The sequence below is a fragment of the Heptranchias perlo genome, chromosome 23 (assembly GCF_035084215.1).
Source record: "Heptranchias perlo isolate sHepPer1 chromosome 23, sHepPer1.hap1, whole genome shotgun sequence".
Taxonomy (NCBI): domain Eukaryota; kingdom Metazoa; phylum Chordata; class Chondrichthyes; order Hexanchiformes; family Hexanchidae; genus Heptranchias; species Heptranchias perlo.
In genome coordinates, this window is record NC_090347.1 from 47934946 (window position 1) to 47953449 (window position 18504).

At 44.5% G+C, this 18504-nt stretch overlaps 1 protein-coding gene across 2 annotated transcripts in view; it reads left to right on the forward strand.

Moving 5' to 3' along the window:
• tmem104 (transmembrane protein 104) overlaps positions 1-18504 on the forward strand; it is a 328293-nt gene that overhangs the window by 19038 nt on the left and 290751 nt on the right. For both annotated transcript variants that reach the window (XM_068004443.1, XM_068004444.1), the window contains exon 3: positions 2824-2945. In XM_068004443.1, the coding sequence (XP_067860544.1) occupies positions 2824-2945 (122 nt within the window). The remainder of the gene's footprint in view (positions 1-2823; positions 2946-18504) is intronic.

Here is an 18504-nt window from a genome sequence, read left to right on the forward strand (position 1 = left end):
GCAGGGCTACTGGGGAATGGGACTAGCTGGATTGCTCTTACATAGAGCTGACACGGACTCAATGGGACGAATGGCCTCCTTCTGCACTCTTGCCTTTCTATGATTCTAACCTGACATTTCACAGCATTTAAAATGTTTCTGTGGTTCAACATGTTAGGATGAAGAAATTTTGCTGTGCAGTTGGCTAACCTTGTGAATGGTCGGTAGTGTTGGATATCTGAAATGGGGAAGTGCCCCTATTCCGGTGTTAACTTCTCACATGGACTTCTTTAATGGAGTTTTGTAATAGGATAACATTTATTGCAGTGACTGTACGCGTGCCACTTTGGAAGTATTATTTCTGCTCCTTCCCTTTTAATGTGGCCTCCATACCCTTCTCTATGAAAGGAAATGTATCGGTGACGAGAGCAGTTTCTACTGTGTCATGGTGTCAGCCGTGGCTCAGTTGGTAGCACTCACTCCTCCGAGTCAGAGGTCGTGGGTTCAAATCCAACTCCAGAGACTTGAGCACATTATCGAAGCTGACACTGCAGTGTCAGCTATTAAGGGAGTGCTGCACAGTGGGAGGTGTTGTCTTTCGGATGAGACGTTAAACTGAGGCCCCATCTGCCCCCTCAGGTGGCCGTGAAAGATCCCACGGCATCATTTCAAAGAGTAGAGGAGTTCTCCCCAGCGTCCTGGCCAATATTTATAGAATTACATAGAATGTACAGCACAGAAACAGGCCATTCGGCCCAACTGGTCTTTTTTATTCATTAAGGGACGTGGGCGTTGCTGTCAAGGCCAGCATTTATTGCCCATCCCTAATTGCCCTTGAGAAGGTGGTGGTGAGCCGCCTTCTTGAATCGTTGTAGTCCGTGTGGTGAAGGTTCTCCCACAGTGCTGTTAGGAAGGGAGTTCCAGGATTTTGACCCAACGACTATGGAGGAGCGGCGTTATATTTCCAAGTCGGGATGGTGTGGAACTTGGAGGGGAACGTGCAGGTGGTGTTGTTCCCATGTGCCTGCTGCCCTTGTCCTTCTAGGTGGCAGTCACTCTCACCTCACCTCTGGAATTCAGCACATTTGTCCATGTTTGGACCAAGGCTGTAATGCGGTCTGGAGCCGAGTGGTGCTGGTGGAACCCAAACTAAGCAGTTTGAGCAGGTTATTGGTGAGTAAGTGCCGCTTGATAGCAGTGTCGACGACACTTTCCATCACTTTGCTGATGATTGAGAGTAGATTGATGGGATGGTAATTGGTCGGATTGGATTTGTCCTGTTTTTTTTGTGGACAGGACATAGCTGGGCAATTTTCCACATTGCCGGGTAGATGCCAGTGTTGTAGCTCTACTGGCCGGTGTTTATGCTCTGCATGAGCCTCCTCCCTCCCTACTTCATCTAACCCCATCAACATATCCCTCTACTCCTTTCTCCCGAATGTGTTTACCCAGTTTCCCTTCAAATGCGTCTATGCTGTTGGCCTCAACTACTTCTTGTGGTAGCGTGTTCCACATTCCAACCACTCTTTGGGTAAAGAAGTTTCTCCTGAATTCTCTATTGGATTTATTAGCGACTATTTTATATTGATGGGGGAGACTTTTTGGGGGGAGACCAGAACCCCGCGTTCTGGTCTCCCCCACAAGTGGAAACATCTTCTCTAAGTCTACCCTATCAAACCCTTTCATAATATTAAAGAACTCGATCAGTCTTCTCTTTTCCAGTGAAAAGAACCCCAGCATGTTCAGTCTTTCCTGATGGGTATAACCTCAGTTCTGGTATCATAGTAAATCTTTTTTGGACCTTCTCTAGTGCCTCTATCCGTTTTTATAATATGGAGACCAGAACTATGCACAATACTCCATGTGGTTTAAACAAGGTTCTATACAAGTTTGGCACAACTTCTCTGCTTTTCAATTCTATCCCTCCAGAAATGAACACCTGTGCTTTGTTTGCTTTTTCTATAGCCTATCGCTTCACATTTCTCTGTTACATTTCATATGCCATGTGTCTGCCCATTTCACCAGCCTGTATATATCCTCCTGAAGACTGTCACTATCCTCCACATTGTTTACAACATTCCTGAGTTTCGGGTCACCTGGAAAGTTTGAAATTATACCCTCTATACCCAAGTCCGGGTCATTAAAATATACTGACCCCTGGGGAACACCTGAACCAACACCGCCAAACCAGATTATCTGGTCATTTTCACATTACTGTTTGTGGGATCTTGCTTTGTGCAAATTGGCTGCCGTGTTTCCTACATTTCAACAGTGACAACGCTTCAAAAGTACGTCATTGGCTGGAAAGCGCTTTAGGAGGTCCTGAGGTCGCGAAAGGCTCTATATAAATGAAAGTCTTTCGAAGCATTCCATTGAGATTGTGAAGAGGATATATATATTTTCTTGAGTTCTGTGATCATATGGTTAACTGCTGCCACCGCAGCCCCTTCTCATCTAGTCTTCCTAAGAGACTCCTCAACAATGCAGTTTTCCTGGAATTTATTATGATCGTCATTATTTTTGCTAATGCGTAAATATTCCAAACCTTGCACCAGAGACCAGGACTGACTAGGCTGTGACTTCCCTTCCTGGGGCTGCGTGGGGTTTGTCTTTCATGGGGTTAGACTGGTCATACATGACCAGCTGCTTCTCCCTCTCAACTAATGAAGTGATCCTCTACCATGGAATACTACCTCAGATCATCACAATTTATGGAATGAAGGGCCTTTTGTTGTGATTTAAACCTAGGATGTTGTACTATTGAGCTGCCAGGAAAGCTTGTTAAGTGGCTTTATAAGCGTGCAATGGCTCTCTAATGTTGTGTACTTTCTGCTTCATTTCTAGGTGGGGCTTGTGTACATGTTTAACTTGATCGTTGGGACAGGAGCGCTGACGATGCCACAAGCCTTTGCTGTTGCTGGCTGGGCTGTGAGCCTTGCTCTCATTATCTTCCTAGCTTTTATGAGGTATTGTATACAACTATTGTACTGAACAGCTTTTGTGGAGGATATTAATCAGCTGTCGTCTTTACCTTAATAATGATATAGCAATGTTTAGGAGAGATGTCAAAACTACCTGACTCTGCATCTCAATTTGGGGGAAAAGTAGTGTCCAGTGACTTTTTAACTCCATCTTTCTAAACCTTATGTCTTGTTTTCCACTTTGTCAGCCAACTAAAAGATGCACAGCAAGGTTCTGATCAGATCCAGTGTCTCTTTTCACCTCACTGGACCCACCCCCACCCCTAAACTACTTCTCTCCGTTCTCCGATTGAGTAATCAGGTGGAACTTCCACAAATAGTTGTGAAATATTTTACATGGGGAAAGTACAGTATAAATGGATCTGACAGTTAAATGGATTTGTGGAAAGAGAAGGAATTGAGTGATGAGAAAGTTTATCTCTTTGGGAAGAGGGAAAACAAAGTTGAGAATTGTTTGGCCTAGTGTCCTTGTGCAGATTCGCTATAAAGGAGTAAAGAACCAACCCAGAAAACCATGACTAACTTTACAGAAATAAGTATAGATTAGGGAGGCCATTTGACCTGTTTAATTCATCCCTTCATAGACCATTCCACATATTTATCATTCTGGGTGAAGATCAGCCCTGAATGTGTCTTTTTCCTGGTTTATACCTGTGTCCCCTTGTCTTGCAGTCATGATTTAATTTGAAAAAGTGCTCAGGATTGACGTTTGCTAATCCACTTAGTATTTCCATTTTTTTTTTAAGTTCTCCACTAATTTACCATGTTTTGGGATTTCTGACTGCTACCACTTTGGAGTAATATGTTAAAAATGCTGCTACTGAGCTAAAATTTCACTCTTGTGGTTAAGTTGCCAAGAAAGCAGGGCTGGGAGATTTAGGTTAAAATTCAGATGGGATGTCTGAGGCAATGTACGGAACACAATGAAAGATAGTTAAATTATTGTTCACACTTATCGCTGGTGCAACAACCCAATTAATTTGAAGTCAGTGGGGCTTATTGTAATGTGAGATTGCTGGATTCTGTTCTTGGGTGCGAGAGTAGTCCCACCCTAGTCAAATTCACTGACTGCAGTGCATTAACCCTCCTCATCCTCCACAACCTCTCTGTAACCTTGCAAGCACCAAGCCTCTCCTTTTCACCTCACTCCAGCTTGGTGGGACTGCGCTTGTTGGTTCAAATTGTAGCTGGAGAATCTCCAGGAATGGCATCTTTTCCTGGGTCGTTGCCTCCAGTCCCCCGAGGATCTATCCTTGGCCCCCTCCCCTTTCTTATCTACATCTAGCCCTGGGGACATCATCCGCAGACTCTGGGTAAGCAGCCGCATGTTCCCTGATGACACTCAGCTCAAAAAGAGTGAGAAAGCGGAGCAGTTTTAAAAAGATCGGCGGCTGCAGTAGAACTGGCAGTAAAACAAAGTCAGGGAAAATTCTGAAAAATTGACGGACAGCGCAGAGGGAGGAGCGGCAGAGCCCGAGGAAATGAAACTGTTAAATTAAACTTTGTTAATTAAAGTTGATCAAATTTGATAATCAGTAACTCATTAGTAATTAATTTGAAATCAAGCTAAATCAATCTAATTAGAATCTAGACCTCAAGTGATTATTAGTTCTAGAAATAAATAAATAAAGATTAGAGATAACAGTGCAGGCAGTGTTGCAGGACTGTAGTATGTGGGAGCTCGTGGACAGTGAGACTGTCCCGGATGACCACATCTGCAGGAAATGTCTCTGTCTTGAGCCACTCTAGCTCAGTCGTTGAGTTGGAGTGAGTATTAGAGACAGTCCGAGGGGGAGGAATATCTGGATCGTTTTCTCCAGATTATACTCCTCAGAGGAAAGGGGAGAGTGTGACTCTGTGAGCAGGGTAGGGGGGTGGTGCCAGAGGACTGGAGAATTGCAAATATTACACCCTTGTTCAAAAAAGGGTCAAAGGATAACCCAGCAACTACAGGCCAATCAGTTTAACCTCAGTGGTGGAGGAGCTTTTAGGAACAATAATCCGGGACAAAATTAACAATCAATTGGACAAGTGTGGATTAATAAAGGAAAGCCAGCACGGATTTGTTAAAGGCAAATCGTGTTTAACTAACTTCATTGAGTTTTTTTTCATGAGGTAACAGAGGGTTGATGTGTAAAGGACTTTCAAAAGGTGTTTGATAAAGTGCCACATAATAGACTTGTCAGCAAAATTGAAGCCCATTGGAATACAAGGGGCAGTATTAGCATGGATACGAAATTGGCTAAGGGACAGGAAACAGAGTAGTGGTGAACGGTTGTTTTTCGGACGAGAGGGAGGTGTTCCCCAGGGGTCAGTGCTGGGATCACTGCTTTTTTTTGATATGTATTAATGACTTGGACTTGCGTGTACAGAGTGCAATTTCAAAATTTGCAGATGACACAATACTTGGAAGTGTAGTGAACAGTGAGGAGGATAGTGATATACTTCAAGAGGATATAGACAGGCTGGTGGAATGGGCGGACACGTGGCAGATGAAATTTAACGCAGAAAAATGCGAAGTGTTACGTTTCAGTAGGAAGAACGAGGAGAGGCAATATTAACCATAGGGCACAACTCTAAAAGGGGTACAGGAACAGAGATCTGGGGGGGGTATATGTGTGCAAATCGTTGAAGGTGGCAGGGCAGGTTGAGAAAGTGGTTAAAAAAGCATACGGGATCCTGGGTATAATAAATATAGGCAGAGAGTACAAAAGTATGGAAAATATGATTAACCTTTTTATAAATGCTGGTTTGGCCACAGCTGGAGTGTTGTGTCCAGTTCTGGGCACCCCACTTCAGGGAAGATTTGAAGGCCTTTAGAGAGGGTGCAGAAGAGATTTACTAGAATGGTTCCAGGGATGAGGGAATTCAGTTACGTGGATAGACTGGAGAAGCTGGGGTTGTTCTCCTTGGAACAGAGAAGGTTGAGAGGAGATTTGATAGAGATATTCAAAATCATAAAGGGTCCACACAGAGTAAATAGGGAGAAACTGTTCCCATTGGCAGAAGGGTCAAGGACCAGAGGGCATAGATTAAATGTGATTGGCAAAAGAACCAAAGACTAAGTGAGGAAAAACTTTTTTACACAGTGAGTGGTTGTGATCTGGAATGCACTGCCCGAGGGGGTGGTGGAGGCAGATTCAATCATGGCCTTCAAAAGGGAACTGGATAAGTACTTGAAAGGAAAAAAATTGCAGGGCTACGGGGATAGGGCAGGGGGAGTGGGACTAGCTGGATTCCTTTTGCATAGAGCCGGCGCAGACTCGATGGGCCAAATGGCCTCTTTCCGTGCTGTAACCTTTCTATGATTAAATCTTTTCTGCTCCCTCTCTATGGCTTTCACTTTCTTCCTAAAGTGCGGTGTCCAGAATTGGACACACTACTCCAGTTGTGGCCGAACAGTGTTTCATAAAGGTTCATCATAACCCCCTTGCATTTGTACTCTATGCCTCTATTTATAAAGCCCAGGATCTCTGATGCTTTTGTAACTGCTTTTTCAACCTGCCCTGCCACTGTCAATGACCTATGCATGCATACCCCCAGGTTTCACTGATCCTGCACCCCCTTGAGAATTGTACCATTTAGTTTATATTGCCTCTCCTTGTCCTTCCAGCCAAAATGTATCGCTTTGCACTTCTCTGCTTTAAATTTCGTTTGCCATGTGTCCGCCCATTCTACCAGCCTGTCTATGTCCTCTTGAAGTCTATTACTATCCTCCTCACTGTTTTGTCATCTGCAAATTTTGAAATTGTGCCCTGTACACCCAAGTCCAGGTTAGCTACTAATCTATTCTCATACTCTTTGCCCCTCTTATTCCCTTTTTTAGATCTCCTCTGTACTTTCTGTTTTCGGCTTGATTCTCAACTGTATTATGAACCATAAACCTCCTTTTCTGTTTCATTTTAATCTCTATCTTTAGTCACCAGGAAGCTTTAGCCTTTTCCCCTTGTAGGAATGTCTAATCTTTCCCCGAACCAACTCCTCATTGAAGGCCTCCCATTGTTCAATTACTGTTTTGCCTACCAATGTTTGACTCCAATCCACCTGGGCAAGATCCTTTTTTAACTCACTGAAATTAGTCCTCCTCCAGTTAAGTATTTTCACATTTAATTGTTCCTTGTCCTTTTCCATAACTATCCTAAACCTAATGATATGATCACTGTTCCCCAAAAGCTCCCACACTGAAACATACTCCACCTGCCCTACTTCATTCCCCAAAACTGGATCTGCTTTCTTCCTCGTTGGGCTGGAAAAACATTTTCAAGAAAGTTCTCTTGTATACATTTCAGGAATTCCTCTCCCTCTTTGTCCTTTACACTGTTACTGTCCCAGTCTATATTGGGATCATTGAAGTCGCCCATTATCACTACTCTATAGTTCTTGCCTCTTTCTGTAATTTGCCTGCAAATTTGCTCCTCTATCTCCTTCTCACTATTTGGTGGCTTATAGTATACACCCAGTAGTGTAATACTCTTCTATTGTTCCTTAAATCTAACCAAATAGATTCTGCCTTTGACCCCTCAACTACATCATCCCTTTCCAGTTCTATAATAGTTTCTTTGATCAATACTGCCGCCGCCCCCTCCTTTCTTTCCTTCTCTATCTTTCCTGAATACCTTGTAGCCAGGAATATTAAGTACCCAATCTCCCCTTCTTTGAGATAGGTCTCTGTTGTTGCTACTATATCATAGTCTCATGTGGCAATTTGAGCCTGCAGCTCACCAACCTTATTTACCACGCTACGTGCATTCACGCACATGCACTCTATTCCCACCTTAGACTGCCTCACTCATGTTTCATCCTGGTGCTCAGCCCCCTTCAAAATTAGTTTAAACCCTCCCCCACAGCACTAGTTAACCTCCCCATGAGGACATTGGTCCCAGCTCTGTTGAGGTGCAACCCATCCATCTTGAACAGATCCCTCCTGCCCCAGAACTGGTCCCAATGCTTCAGGAATCTGAAGCCCTCCCTCATGCACCATTTCTCCAGCCATGCATTAACCTGTCCTATCCTACTATTCCTGTACTCACGAGCACATGATACAGTGAGTAACCAAGAGATTACTACCTTTTTGAGGTCCTGCTTTTTAACTTCCTCCCTAACTTCTGAAACCCTGACTGCAGGATCTTGACCCCCCCCCACCCCCCCTCCTATATCTTTGGTTTCCAGATGGACCACGACTTCTGGCTGTCTCTTTTTCCACCCCCTCTCCTCCCTCCCCCCCCCCCCCCCCCCCCACAATGTTCTGCACGCTCTGATGTCCTTCAACCTGGCACCAGGGACGCAACACACCATGCAGGACTCATGTCAGCGGTTGCAGAAATGCCTGTCTGTCCCCCTATCCATTGAATCCCCTATAACGACTGAATTTCTTTTGCCCCCTCTGCAGCCAAGTCTTCCACAGTGCCGTGGATTTGCTCCTGTCTGCACTCCCCCGAGGTGTGTACACCCTCACTAGTATACTGAATACCAGTTTGTGAGTGCCGCACTCCTAGGCGACTCCTGCACTGCCTGCCTGGTCCTTCTAGTCTGACTAGTGGTCACTCCCTCTCTGTCTGAACACTCTGTAGCTGCGGGGTGATCACCTCTTGAATCGAACTTTCCATAAAACTCTCAGCTTCCCATGTGCACTGTAGTGATGCCAGCTGCCCCTCAAGCTCAAACTCTGAGCTTGAGCAGTTGGTAGCACTTGTGTCCTGGAAAACCACATGTGCATGAAGTGTTCTGGAGTTCCCACATGGCACAGGATGTGCGTGCAACGGGCCCCAGTTGTTAGATAAGTCATTTAAACTTTGTTTAGCTTTAAGGCAAATTACATTTTAACACCAAAACAATAACCACTAAAATCACTAACCAATCAACTAAATACTTACATCGGCGCTCCTCCTTGTCCTGTGACGTCACTTTTTGACTTGATTTTTTTTGATCGCTCGGGCGGCTCCTGTTCTGCCCTGCTCCCGCCCCTTCTGCCCCAGTGTTAAAGGTAATATAAATACTTCAGGTTCAGAAAAAAATCTAGGAGCTGCGGATGGACTCACTTTGGAGCATCCGCGATGCTGAGAAAGTCGTGGATAGCACGTTCAGTGAGTTGGTCACACCGCAGATAAAAATTACTGAGGGAGATAGTGAATGGGTGACCAACAGACAGAGGAAGAGTAGGAAGGCAGTGCAGGGGTCCCCTGCGGTCATCTCCCTCCAAAACAGGTATACCGTTTTGGATACTGTTGGCGGAGATGGCTCACCAGGGGAAGGTGGCAGTGGCCAGGTTCATGGCACCGTGGCTGGCTCTGCTGCACAGGAGGGCAGGAAAAAGAGTGGCAGAGCTATAGTGATAGGGGACTCGATTGTAAGGGGAATAGACAGGCGTTTCTGCGGACGCAACCGAGACTCCAGGATGGTATGTTGCCTCCCTGGTGCAAGGGTCAAGGATGTCTCGGAGCGGCTGCAGGACATTCTGGAGGGGGAGGGTGAACAGCCAGTTGTCGTGGTGCATATAGGCACCAACGATATAGGTAAAAAACAGGATGAGGTCCTACAAGCTGAATTTAGGGAGTTAGGAGTTAAACTAAAGAGTAGGACCTCAAAGGTAGTAATCTCAGGATTGCTACCAGTGCCACGGGTTAGTCAGAGTAGGAATGACAGGATAGCTAAGATGAATACGTGGCTTGAGAGATGGTGCAAGCTGGAGGGATTCAAATTCCTGGGCCATTGGAACCGGTTCTGGGGGAGGTGGGACCAGTACAAATTGGACGGTCTGCATCTGGGCAGGACTGGAACCAATGTCCTCGGGGGAGTGTTTGCTAGTGCTGTTGGGGAGGGTTTAAACTAATGTGGCAGGGGGATGGGAACCGATGCAGGAAGTCAGTGGGAAATGAAGTGGTGACAGAAACAAAAGGCAGTAAGGGAAAGTGTACAGAACATGACCGGACAGATGGTCTGAGAAAGCAGGGCAAAGACCAAGGGAAGTCTAGATTAAACTGCATTTATTTCAATGCAAGAAGTCTGATGGGCAAGGCAGATGAACTCAGGGCATGGATGGGTACATGGGACTGGGATGTTATAGCTATTACTGAAACATGGCTAAGGGAGGGGCAGGACTGGCAGCTCAATGTTCCAGGGTACAGATGCTATAGGAAAGATAGAGCAGGAGGTAAGAGAGGAGGGGGAGTTGCGTTCTTGATTAGGGAGAACATCACGGCAGTAGTGAGAGGGGATATATCCGAGGGTTCGCCCACTGAGTCCATATGGGTAGAACTGAAAAATAAGAAGGGAGCGATCACTTTGATAGGATTGTACTACAGACCCCCAAATAGTCAACGGGAAATTGAGGAGCAAATATGTAAGGAGATTACAGACAGCTGCAAGAAAAATAGGGTGGTAATAGTAGGGGACTTTAACTTTCCCAACATTGACTGGGACAGCCATAGCATTAGGGGCTTGGATGGAGAGAAATTTGTTGAGTGTATTCAGGAGGAATTTCTCATTCAGTATGTGGATGGCCCGACTAGAGAGGGGGCAAAACTTGACCTCCTCTTGGGAAATAAGGAAGGGCAGGTGACAGAAGTGTTAGTGAGGGATCACTTTGGGACCAGTGATCATAATTCCATTAGTTTTAAGATAGCTATGGAGAAGGATAGGTCTGGCCCAAAAGTTAAAATTCTAAATTGGGGAAAGGCCAATTTTGATGGTATTAGACAGGAACTTTCAGAAGTTGATTGGGAGAGTCTGTTGGCAGGCAAAGGGATGTCTGGTAAGTGGGAGGCTTTCAAAAGTGTGTTAACCAGGGTTCAGGGTAAGCACATTCCTTATAAAGTGAAGGGCAAGGCTGGTAGAAGTAGGGAACCTTGGATGACTCGGGAGATTGAGGCACTAGTCAAAAATAAGAAGGAGGCATATGACATGCATAGGCAGCTGGGATCAAGTGGATCCCTTGAAGAGTATAGAGATTGCCGGAGTAGAGTTAAGAGAGAAATCAGGAGGGCAAAAAGGGGATATGAGATTGCTTTGGCAGATCAGGCAAAGGTGAATCCAAAGAGCTTCTACAAATACATAAAGGGCAAAAGGGTAACTAGGGAGAGAGTAGGGCCTCTTAAGGATCAACAAGGTCATCTATGTGCGGAACCACAAGAGATGGGTGAGATCCTGAATGAATATTTCACATCGGTATTTACGGTTGAGAAAGGCATGGATGTTAGGGAACTTGGGGAAATAAATAGTGATGTCTTGAGGAGTGTACATATTACAGAGAGGGAGGTGCTGGAAGTCTTAACGCGCATCAAGGTAGATAAATCTCCGGGACCTGATGAAATGTATCCCAGGACGTTATGGGAGGTTAGGGAGGAAATTGCGGGTCCCCTAGCAGAGATATTTGAATCATCCACCGCTACAGGTGAGGTGCCTGAAGATTGGAGGGTAGCAAATGTTGTCCCTTTGTTTAAGAAGGGCGGCAGGGAAAAGCCTGGGAACTACAGACCAGTGAGCCTGACATCTGTAGTGGGTAAGTTGTTAGAGGGTATTCTGAGGGACAGAATCTACAGGCATTTGGAGAGGCAGGGACTAATTAGGAACAGTCAGCATGGTTTTGTGAGAGGAAAATCATGTCTCACGAATTTGATTGAGTTTTTTGAAGGGGTAACCAAGAAGATAGATGAGGGCTGTGCAGTAGACGTGGTCTACATGGACTTCAGCAAAGCATTTGACAAGGTACCGCATGGTAGGTTGTTACATAAGGTTAAATCTCATGGGATCCAAGGTGAGGTAGCCAATTGGATACAAAATTGGCTTGACGACAGAAGACAGAGGGTGGTTGTCGAGGGTTGTTTTTCAAACTGGAGGCCTGTGACCAGCGGTGTGCCTCAGGGATCGGTGCTGGGTGCGCTGTTATTTGTTATTTATATTAATGATTTGGATGAGAATTTAGGAGGCATGGTTAGTAAGTTTGCAGATGACACCAAGATTGGTGGCATTGTGGACAGTGAAGAAGGTTATCTAGGATTGCAACGGGATCTTGATAAATTGGGCCAGTGGGCCGATGAATGGCAGATGGAGTTTAATTTAGATAAATGTGAGGTGATGCATTTTGGTAGATCAAATCGGGCCAGGACCTACTCCGTTAATGGTAGGGCGTTGGGGAGAGTTATAGAACAAAGAGATCTAGGAGTACAGATTCATAGCTCCTTGAAAGTGGAGTCACAGGTGGATAGGGTGGTGAAGAAGGCATTCAGCATGCTTGGTTTCATTGGTCAGAACATTGAATGCAGGAGTTGGGATGTCTTGTTGAAGTTGTACAGGGCATTGGTGAGGCCACACTTGGAGTACTGTGTACAGTTCTGGTCACCCTATTATAGAAAGGATATTATTAAACTAGAAAGAGTGCAGAAAAGATTTACTAGGATGCTACCGGGACTTGATGGTTTGACTTACAGGGAGAGGTTAGACAGACTGGGACTTTATTCCCTGGAGAGTAGGAGGTTAAGGGGTGATCTTATAGAAGTCTATAAAATAATGAGGGGCATAGATAAGGTCGATAGTCAAAATCTTTTCCCAAAGGTAGGGGAGTCTATAACGAGGGGGCACAGATTTAAGGTGAGAGGGGAGAGATACAAAAGGATCCAGAGGGGCAATTTTTTCACTCAAAGGGTGGTGAGTGTCTGGAACGAGCTGCCAGAGGCAGTAGTAGAGGCGGGTACAATTTTGTCTTTTAAAAAGCATTTGGACAGTTACATGGGTAAGATGGGTATCGAGGGATATGGGCCAAGTGCAGGCAATTGGGACTAGCTTAGTGGGAAAAACTGGGCGACATGGACATGTTGGGCCGAAGGGCCTGTTTCCATGTTGTAACTTCTATGATTCTATAACAAAATAACTTAGCAAAATACAACAGAAGTGATTTAAAAAACAATGAACAAGGTGTGATTTTAAAATGTGTACAGTCAGTTGCTCAAATAAGACTTCTATACACAAATGCCTGTAGGATAAGAAATAAAACAAGTGAATTAGTAGTACCAATTCAGCTTAGAGTATGATGTAGTGGCCATCACTGAGACCTGGCTACAAGCTGGGCGTGACTGTGAGATAAATATATCAGATTATAAGGTCTTTGGAAAGGACAGCGAAATTGGAAAAGGAGGAGTTGCAATATTGATAAGGGACATTATGACAGCATTAGAAAGTGGGGATATCAGTCAGGGTGAGCAGGCAGTAGAAACTTTCTGGGTAGAATTAAGGAATAGAAAAGGAAGCAAGATTTTGGTGAGAGTTGTCTACAGACCTCCAGACGGCAGTGATAAAGTAGCGGGATGCAAGATCACGGAGATCAGAGAAGCTTGTTCCAAAAACAGAGTCGTTATAATAGGAGACTTCAATTTTTATATAAACTGGGAGAAGCAGAACAGCTTGAGCCCCAAAGGCAGCGAAGGTTTTAAGTATATTCGAGATAAATTTCTGGAACAATGTGTTCTTGAACCAACAAGAGAACAGGCCATATTAGATTTAGTGATGAGTAATGAGCCTGAATTAGTCAACAATCTGATGCTAAGGGAATAGCGAGCTAACAGTGACCATAAGATGATTGAATTTGATAATAGGTTTGAGAGGGAGAAGGGTGAGTCACAAACTAAGGTTTCAAATTTAGGTAAAGCTGACTTTGGAGGGATGAGGCAGAAATTGTCCACAGTAGACTGGGCAGAATTATTAAAGGATAAAACTACAGATGAACAGTGGGAGGTATTCAAAGAAATATTTGGTAGAATACAAGACCTGTACATACCCCTAAAGGGCAAGAGGTTTACTCTCGCAATTAAACAATGTTGGTCAACATGGGAAGTGAGAGATAGTATAAAACTAAAAGAAAGGGCTTATATGAATGCAAAGAACAGTAGAGATCCTGTGAACTAGGAGAGATATAGAATCATAGAATGGTTATGGCACAGAAGGAGGCCATTTGGCCCATCGAGCCCGTGCTGGCTCTTTGTATGAGCTATCCAGTTAGTCCCATTCTCGCACTCTTTCCCCGTAGATCTGCAAATTTTTTCCCTTCAAGTATTTATCCAATTCCTTTTTGAAAGCCACAGTTGAATCTGCTTCCACCACCCTTTCAGGCAGCGCATTCCAGATCATAACTACTCACTACGTGAATAAGTTTTTCCTCATGTCACCTTTGGTTGTTTTGCCAATCACCTTAATTCTGTGTCCTCTGGTTCTCGACCCTTCCACTAATGGGAACAGTTTCTCTTTATTTACTTTATCTAAACCCTTCATGATTTTGAACACTTCTCTTCTCAACCTTCTCTGCTCTGAGGAGAACAACCTCAGCTTCTCCAGTCTATCCACATAAGGGAAGTCCCTCATCCCTGGAAGCATTCCAGTAAATCTTTTCTGTGCCCTCTCTCAGGCCTTCACATCTTTCCTAAAATGCTGTGCCCAGAATTGGACACAATATTCCAGTTGTGGCCAAACCAGTGTTTAATGAAGGTTCAACATAACTTCCTTGCTTTTGTACTCTGCCTCTATTTATAAAGCACAGGATCCCATGTGCTTTTTAAAATTGCTTTCTCAACCTGTCCTGCCAGCTTCAAAGATTTGTGCACATATATCCCCAGATCTCTCTGTTCCTGTACCCCTTTTAGAATTCTATCATTTAGTTTATATTGACTCTCCTCATTCTTCCTGACAAAATGTATCACTTCACACTTCTCTGTTAAATTTCATTTTCCATGTGTTCGCCATTTCTACCAGCCTGTCTGCCCTCTTGAAGTCCATCACTATCCTCCTCGCTGTTTAATGCACTTCCAAGTTTCGTGTCATCTGTAAATTTTGAAATTATGCCCTGTACACCCAAGTCCAAGTCATTAATACATATCAAGAAAAGCAGTGTTCCTAATACTGACCCTTGGGGAACACCACTGTATACCTTCCTCCAGTCCGAAAAACAATAGTTCACCACTACTCTGTTTCCTGTCCCTTAGCCAATTTTGTATCCATGCTGCCACTGCACCTTTTATTCCATGTGCTTCAATTTTGCTGACAAAGCTATTATGTGGCACTTTATCAAACACCTTTTTGAAAGTCCATCTAGACAACATCAATGGCATTGCCCTCATCAACCCTCTGTTACCTCATGAAAAAACGCAATCAAGTTAATTCAACACGATTTGCTTTTAACAAATCAGTGCTGGCTTTCCTTTATTAATCCACAAGTGACTATTAATTTTGTCCAGAATTATCGTTTCTAAAGGCTTCTCTACGACAGACGTTAAACTGACTGGCCTGTAGTTCCCGGGTTTATCCGTACACCCTTTTTTGAACAAGGGTGTAACATTTGCAATTCTCCAGTCCTTTGGCACCGCCCCTGTATCTAAGGAGGTTTGGTAGATTATGGCCAGTATCTCTGCAATTTCCACCCTTACTTCCCTCAGCAACCTAGGATGCATCCCATCCAGTCTGGGTGACTTATCTACTTTAAGCACAGTCAGCCTTTCTAGTACCTCCTCTTCATCAATTTTTTGCTCATCCAGTATCTCGACTTCCTCCTTTTTTTACTGTGACTTTAGCAGCAAAGTATAAAGAACAGTGAAGAGATACAACATGTGAGGAAAAAAGAGAAAAAAATTGAGGGATATCAAGGAGAACACTCGAGGGCATTAAGAGAAAGAGGGTGATGAAGAGTAAAGTGGGGCTCTTAAAGACATTATAATTGAAAATCAGGAAATAGCACACTTGTTAAGTACTTACTTTGTATTGGTCCTCGCAATAGAGGAAGAGGGTAAAATACCAGAGATATGAAGAAAAGTAAAAATAAATCAAGGGGAGAAACTTTCTAGATTTAAAATAATTTTTAAAAGTTGTAATGGAGAAAATAATGAGACTAAAGATAGATAAATCTCCAGGACCCGATGGATTCCACCCCCAGGTATCAAAAAAAAATGCAGGTGAGGTATTTGTAGATGCTGTAGTCATGATCTCTCAAAACACTCGATTCAGGAATTGTTCCCTTGGATTGGAAAATTGCCAATGTCACTCCATTATTTAAGAAGGGTAGGAGAGATAAAATGGGAAATTTTTGTTCGAGTAAATAGGGGGAAACTGTTTTCACTGGCAGGAGGGTCGGTAACTAGAGGACACAAATTTAAGGTAATTGGCAAAACAACCAGAAGGAAGATGAGCAGAAATTTTTTTATGCAGCGAGCTGTTATGACCTGGAACACACTGCCTGAAAGAGTGGTGAAAGCAGATTCAATAATAACTTTTGAAAGGGAAATGGATAAATACTCAAAGGAGAAAAAATTGCATGGCTATGGGGAAAGAGCAGGAGCTTGGGACCAATTGGACAGCTCTTTCAAAGAACTGGCACAGGCATGATGGGCCAAATGGCCGCCTATTCTGTGTGGTCAGAGTCTCAGAGTCTCAGAGTCTCAGAGTCTCAGAGTCTCAGAGTCTCAGAGTCTCAGAGTCTCAGAGTCTCAGAGTCTCAGAGTCTCAGAGTCTCAGAGTCTCAGAGTCTCAGAGTCTCAGAGTCTCAGAGTCTCAGAGTCTCAGAGTCTCAGAGTCTCAGAGTCTCAGAGTCTCAGAGTCTCAGAGTCTCAGAGTCTCAGAGTCTCAGAGTCTCAGAGTCTCAGAGTCTCAGAGTCTCAGAGTCTCAGAGTCTCAGAGTCTCAGAGTCTCAGAGTCTCAGAGTCTCAGAGTCTCAGAGTCTGCCATCAGCCCTGTCTACTCTAATCCCATATTCCAGCATTTGGTCCGTAGCCTTGTATGCTATGGCATTTCAAGTGCTCATCCAAATGCTTCTTGAATGTTGTGAGGGTTCCTGCCTCCACAACCCTTTCAGACAGTGAGTTCCAGACTCCAACCACCCTCTGGGTGAAAAAGTTCTTTCACAAATCCCCTCTAAACCTCCCGCCTTTTACCTTGAATCTATGTCCCCTTGTTATAGAATCCTCAACGAAGGGAAAAAGCTCCTTAGTATCCATCCTATCTGTGCCCCTCATAATTTTGTACACCTCAATCATGTCCCCCCTCAGCCTCCTCTGCTCCAAGGAAAACAAACCCAATCTTCCCAGTCTCTCTTCATAGCTGAAGCGCTCCAGCCCTGGTAACATCCTGGTGAATCTCCTCTGCACCCTCTCCAAAGCGATCACATCCTTCCTGTAGTGTGGCGACCAGAACTGCACACAGTACTCCAGCTGTGGCCTAACCAGTGTTTTATACAGCTCCATCATAACCTCCTTGCTCTTATATTCTATGCCTCGGCTAATAAAGGCAAATATCCCATATGCCTTCTTTACCACCTTATCTACCTGTTCCGCCGCCTTCAGGGATCTGTGAACTTGCACACCAAGATCCCTCTGACCCTCTGTCTTGCCTAGGGTCCTCCCATTCATTGTGTATTCTCTGATAAATTATAGGTGTATTAGTCTGATGTCTGTTATAGAGTTATACAGCACGGATAGAGGCCCTTCGGCCCATCGTGTTCGCGCCGGCCATCAAGCCCTGTCTAATCTAATCCCATATTCCAGCATTTGGTCCGTAGTCTTGTATGCTATGGCATTTCAAGTGCTCATCCAAATGCTTCTTGAATGTTGTGAGGGTTCCTGCCTCCACAACCCTTTCAGGCAGTGAGTTCCAGACTCCAACCACCCTCTGGGTGAAAAAGTTCTTTCACAAATCCCCTCTAAACCTCCCGCCTTTTACCTTGAATCTATGCCCCCTTGTTATAGAACCCTCAACGAAGGGAAAAAGCTCCTTAGTATCCATCCTATCTGTGCCCCTCATAATTTTGTACACTTAGGGAAGTTACTAGATTCTGTTATTAGGGACAGAGTGACTGAGCACTTGGACAAACATGAATTGATCAGAAGGAGCAAGCATAGATTTGTAAAGAGTAATTCATGTCTAACGAGCCTAGTTGAATTTTTTGAGACAGTAACTAAAGTGGTAGATAAGGGAGTGTCTGTGGATGTTATTTATATGACTTCCAGAAGACATTCGATAAACTTCCACGTAAGAGACTGTTAACAAAAAATGAGAGTCCATGGAATTGGAGGCAACATATTGACGTGGGTAGGGAATTGGTTAGGAGGTAGGAGGCAGAGAGTAGGGCTAGTGGGTATATACTCAAATTGGCAGGATGTGACTAGTGTTTTTTTAAAATTCGTTCATGGGATGTGGGCATCGCTGGCAAGGCCAGCATTTATTGCCCATCCCTAATTGCCCTTGAGAAGGTGGTGGTGAGCAGCCTTCTTGAACCGCTGCAGTCCGTGTCGTGAAGGTTCTCCCACAGTGCTGTTAGGAAGGGAGTTCCAGGATTTTGACCCAGTGACGATGAAGGAATGGCAATTATATTTGCAAGTCGGGATGGTGTGTGACTTGGAGGGGAACGTGCAGGTGGTGGTGGTCCCATTTGCCTGCCGCCCTTGTCCTTCTAGGTGGTAGAAGTCGCGGGTTTGGGAGGTGCTGTCGAAGAAGCCTTGGTGAGTTGCTGCAGTGCATCCTGTGGATGGTACACACTGCAGCCACAGTGCGCTGGTGGTGAAGGGAGTGAATGTTT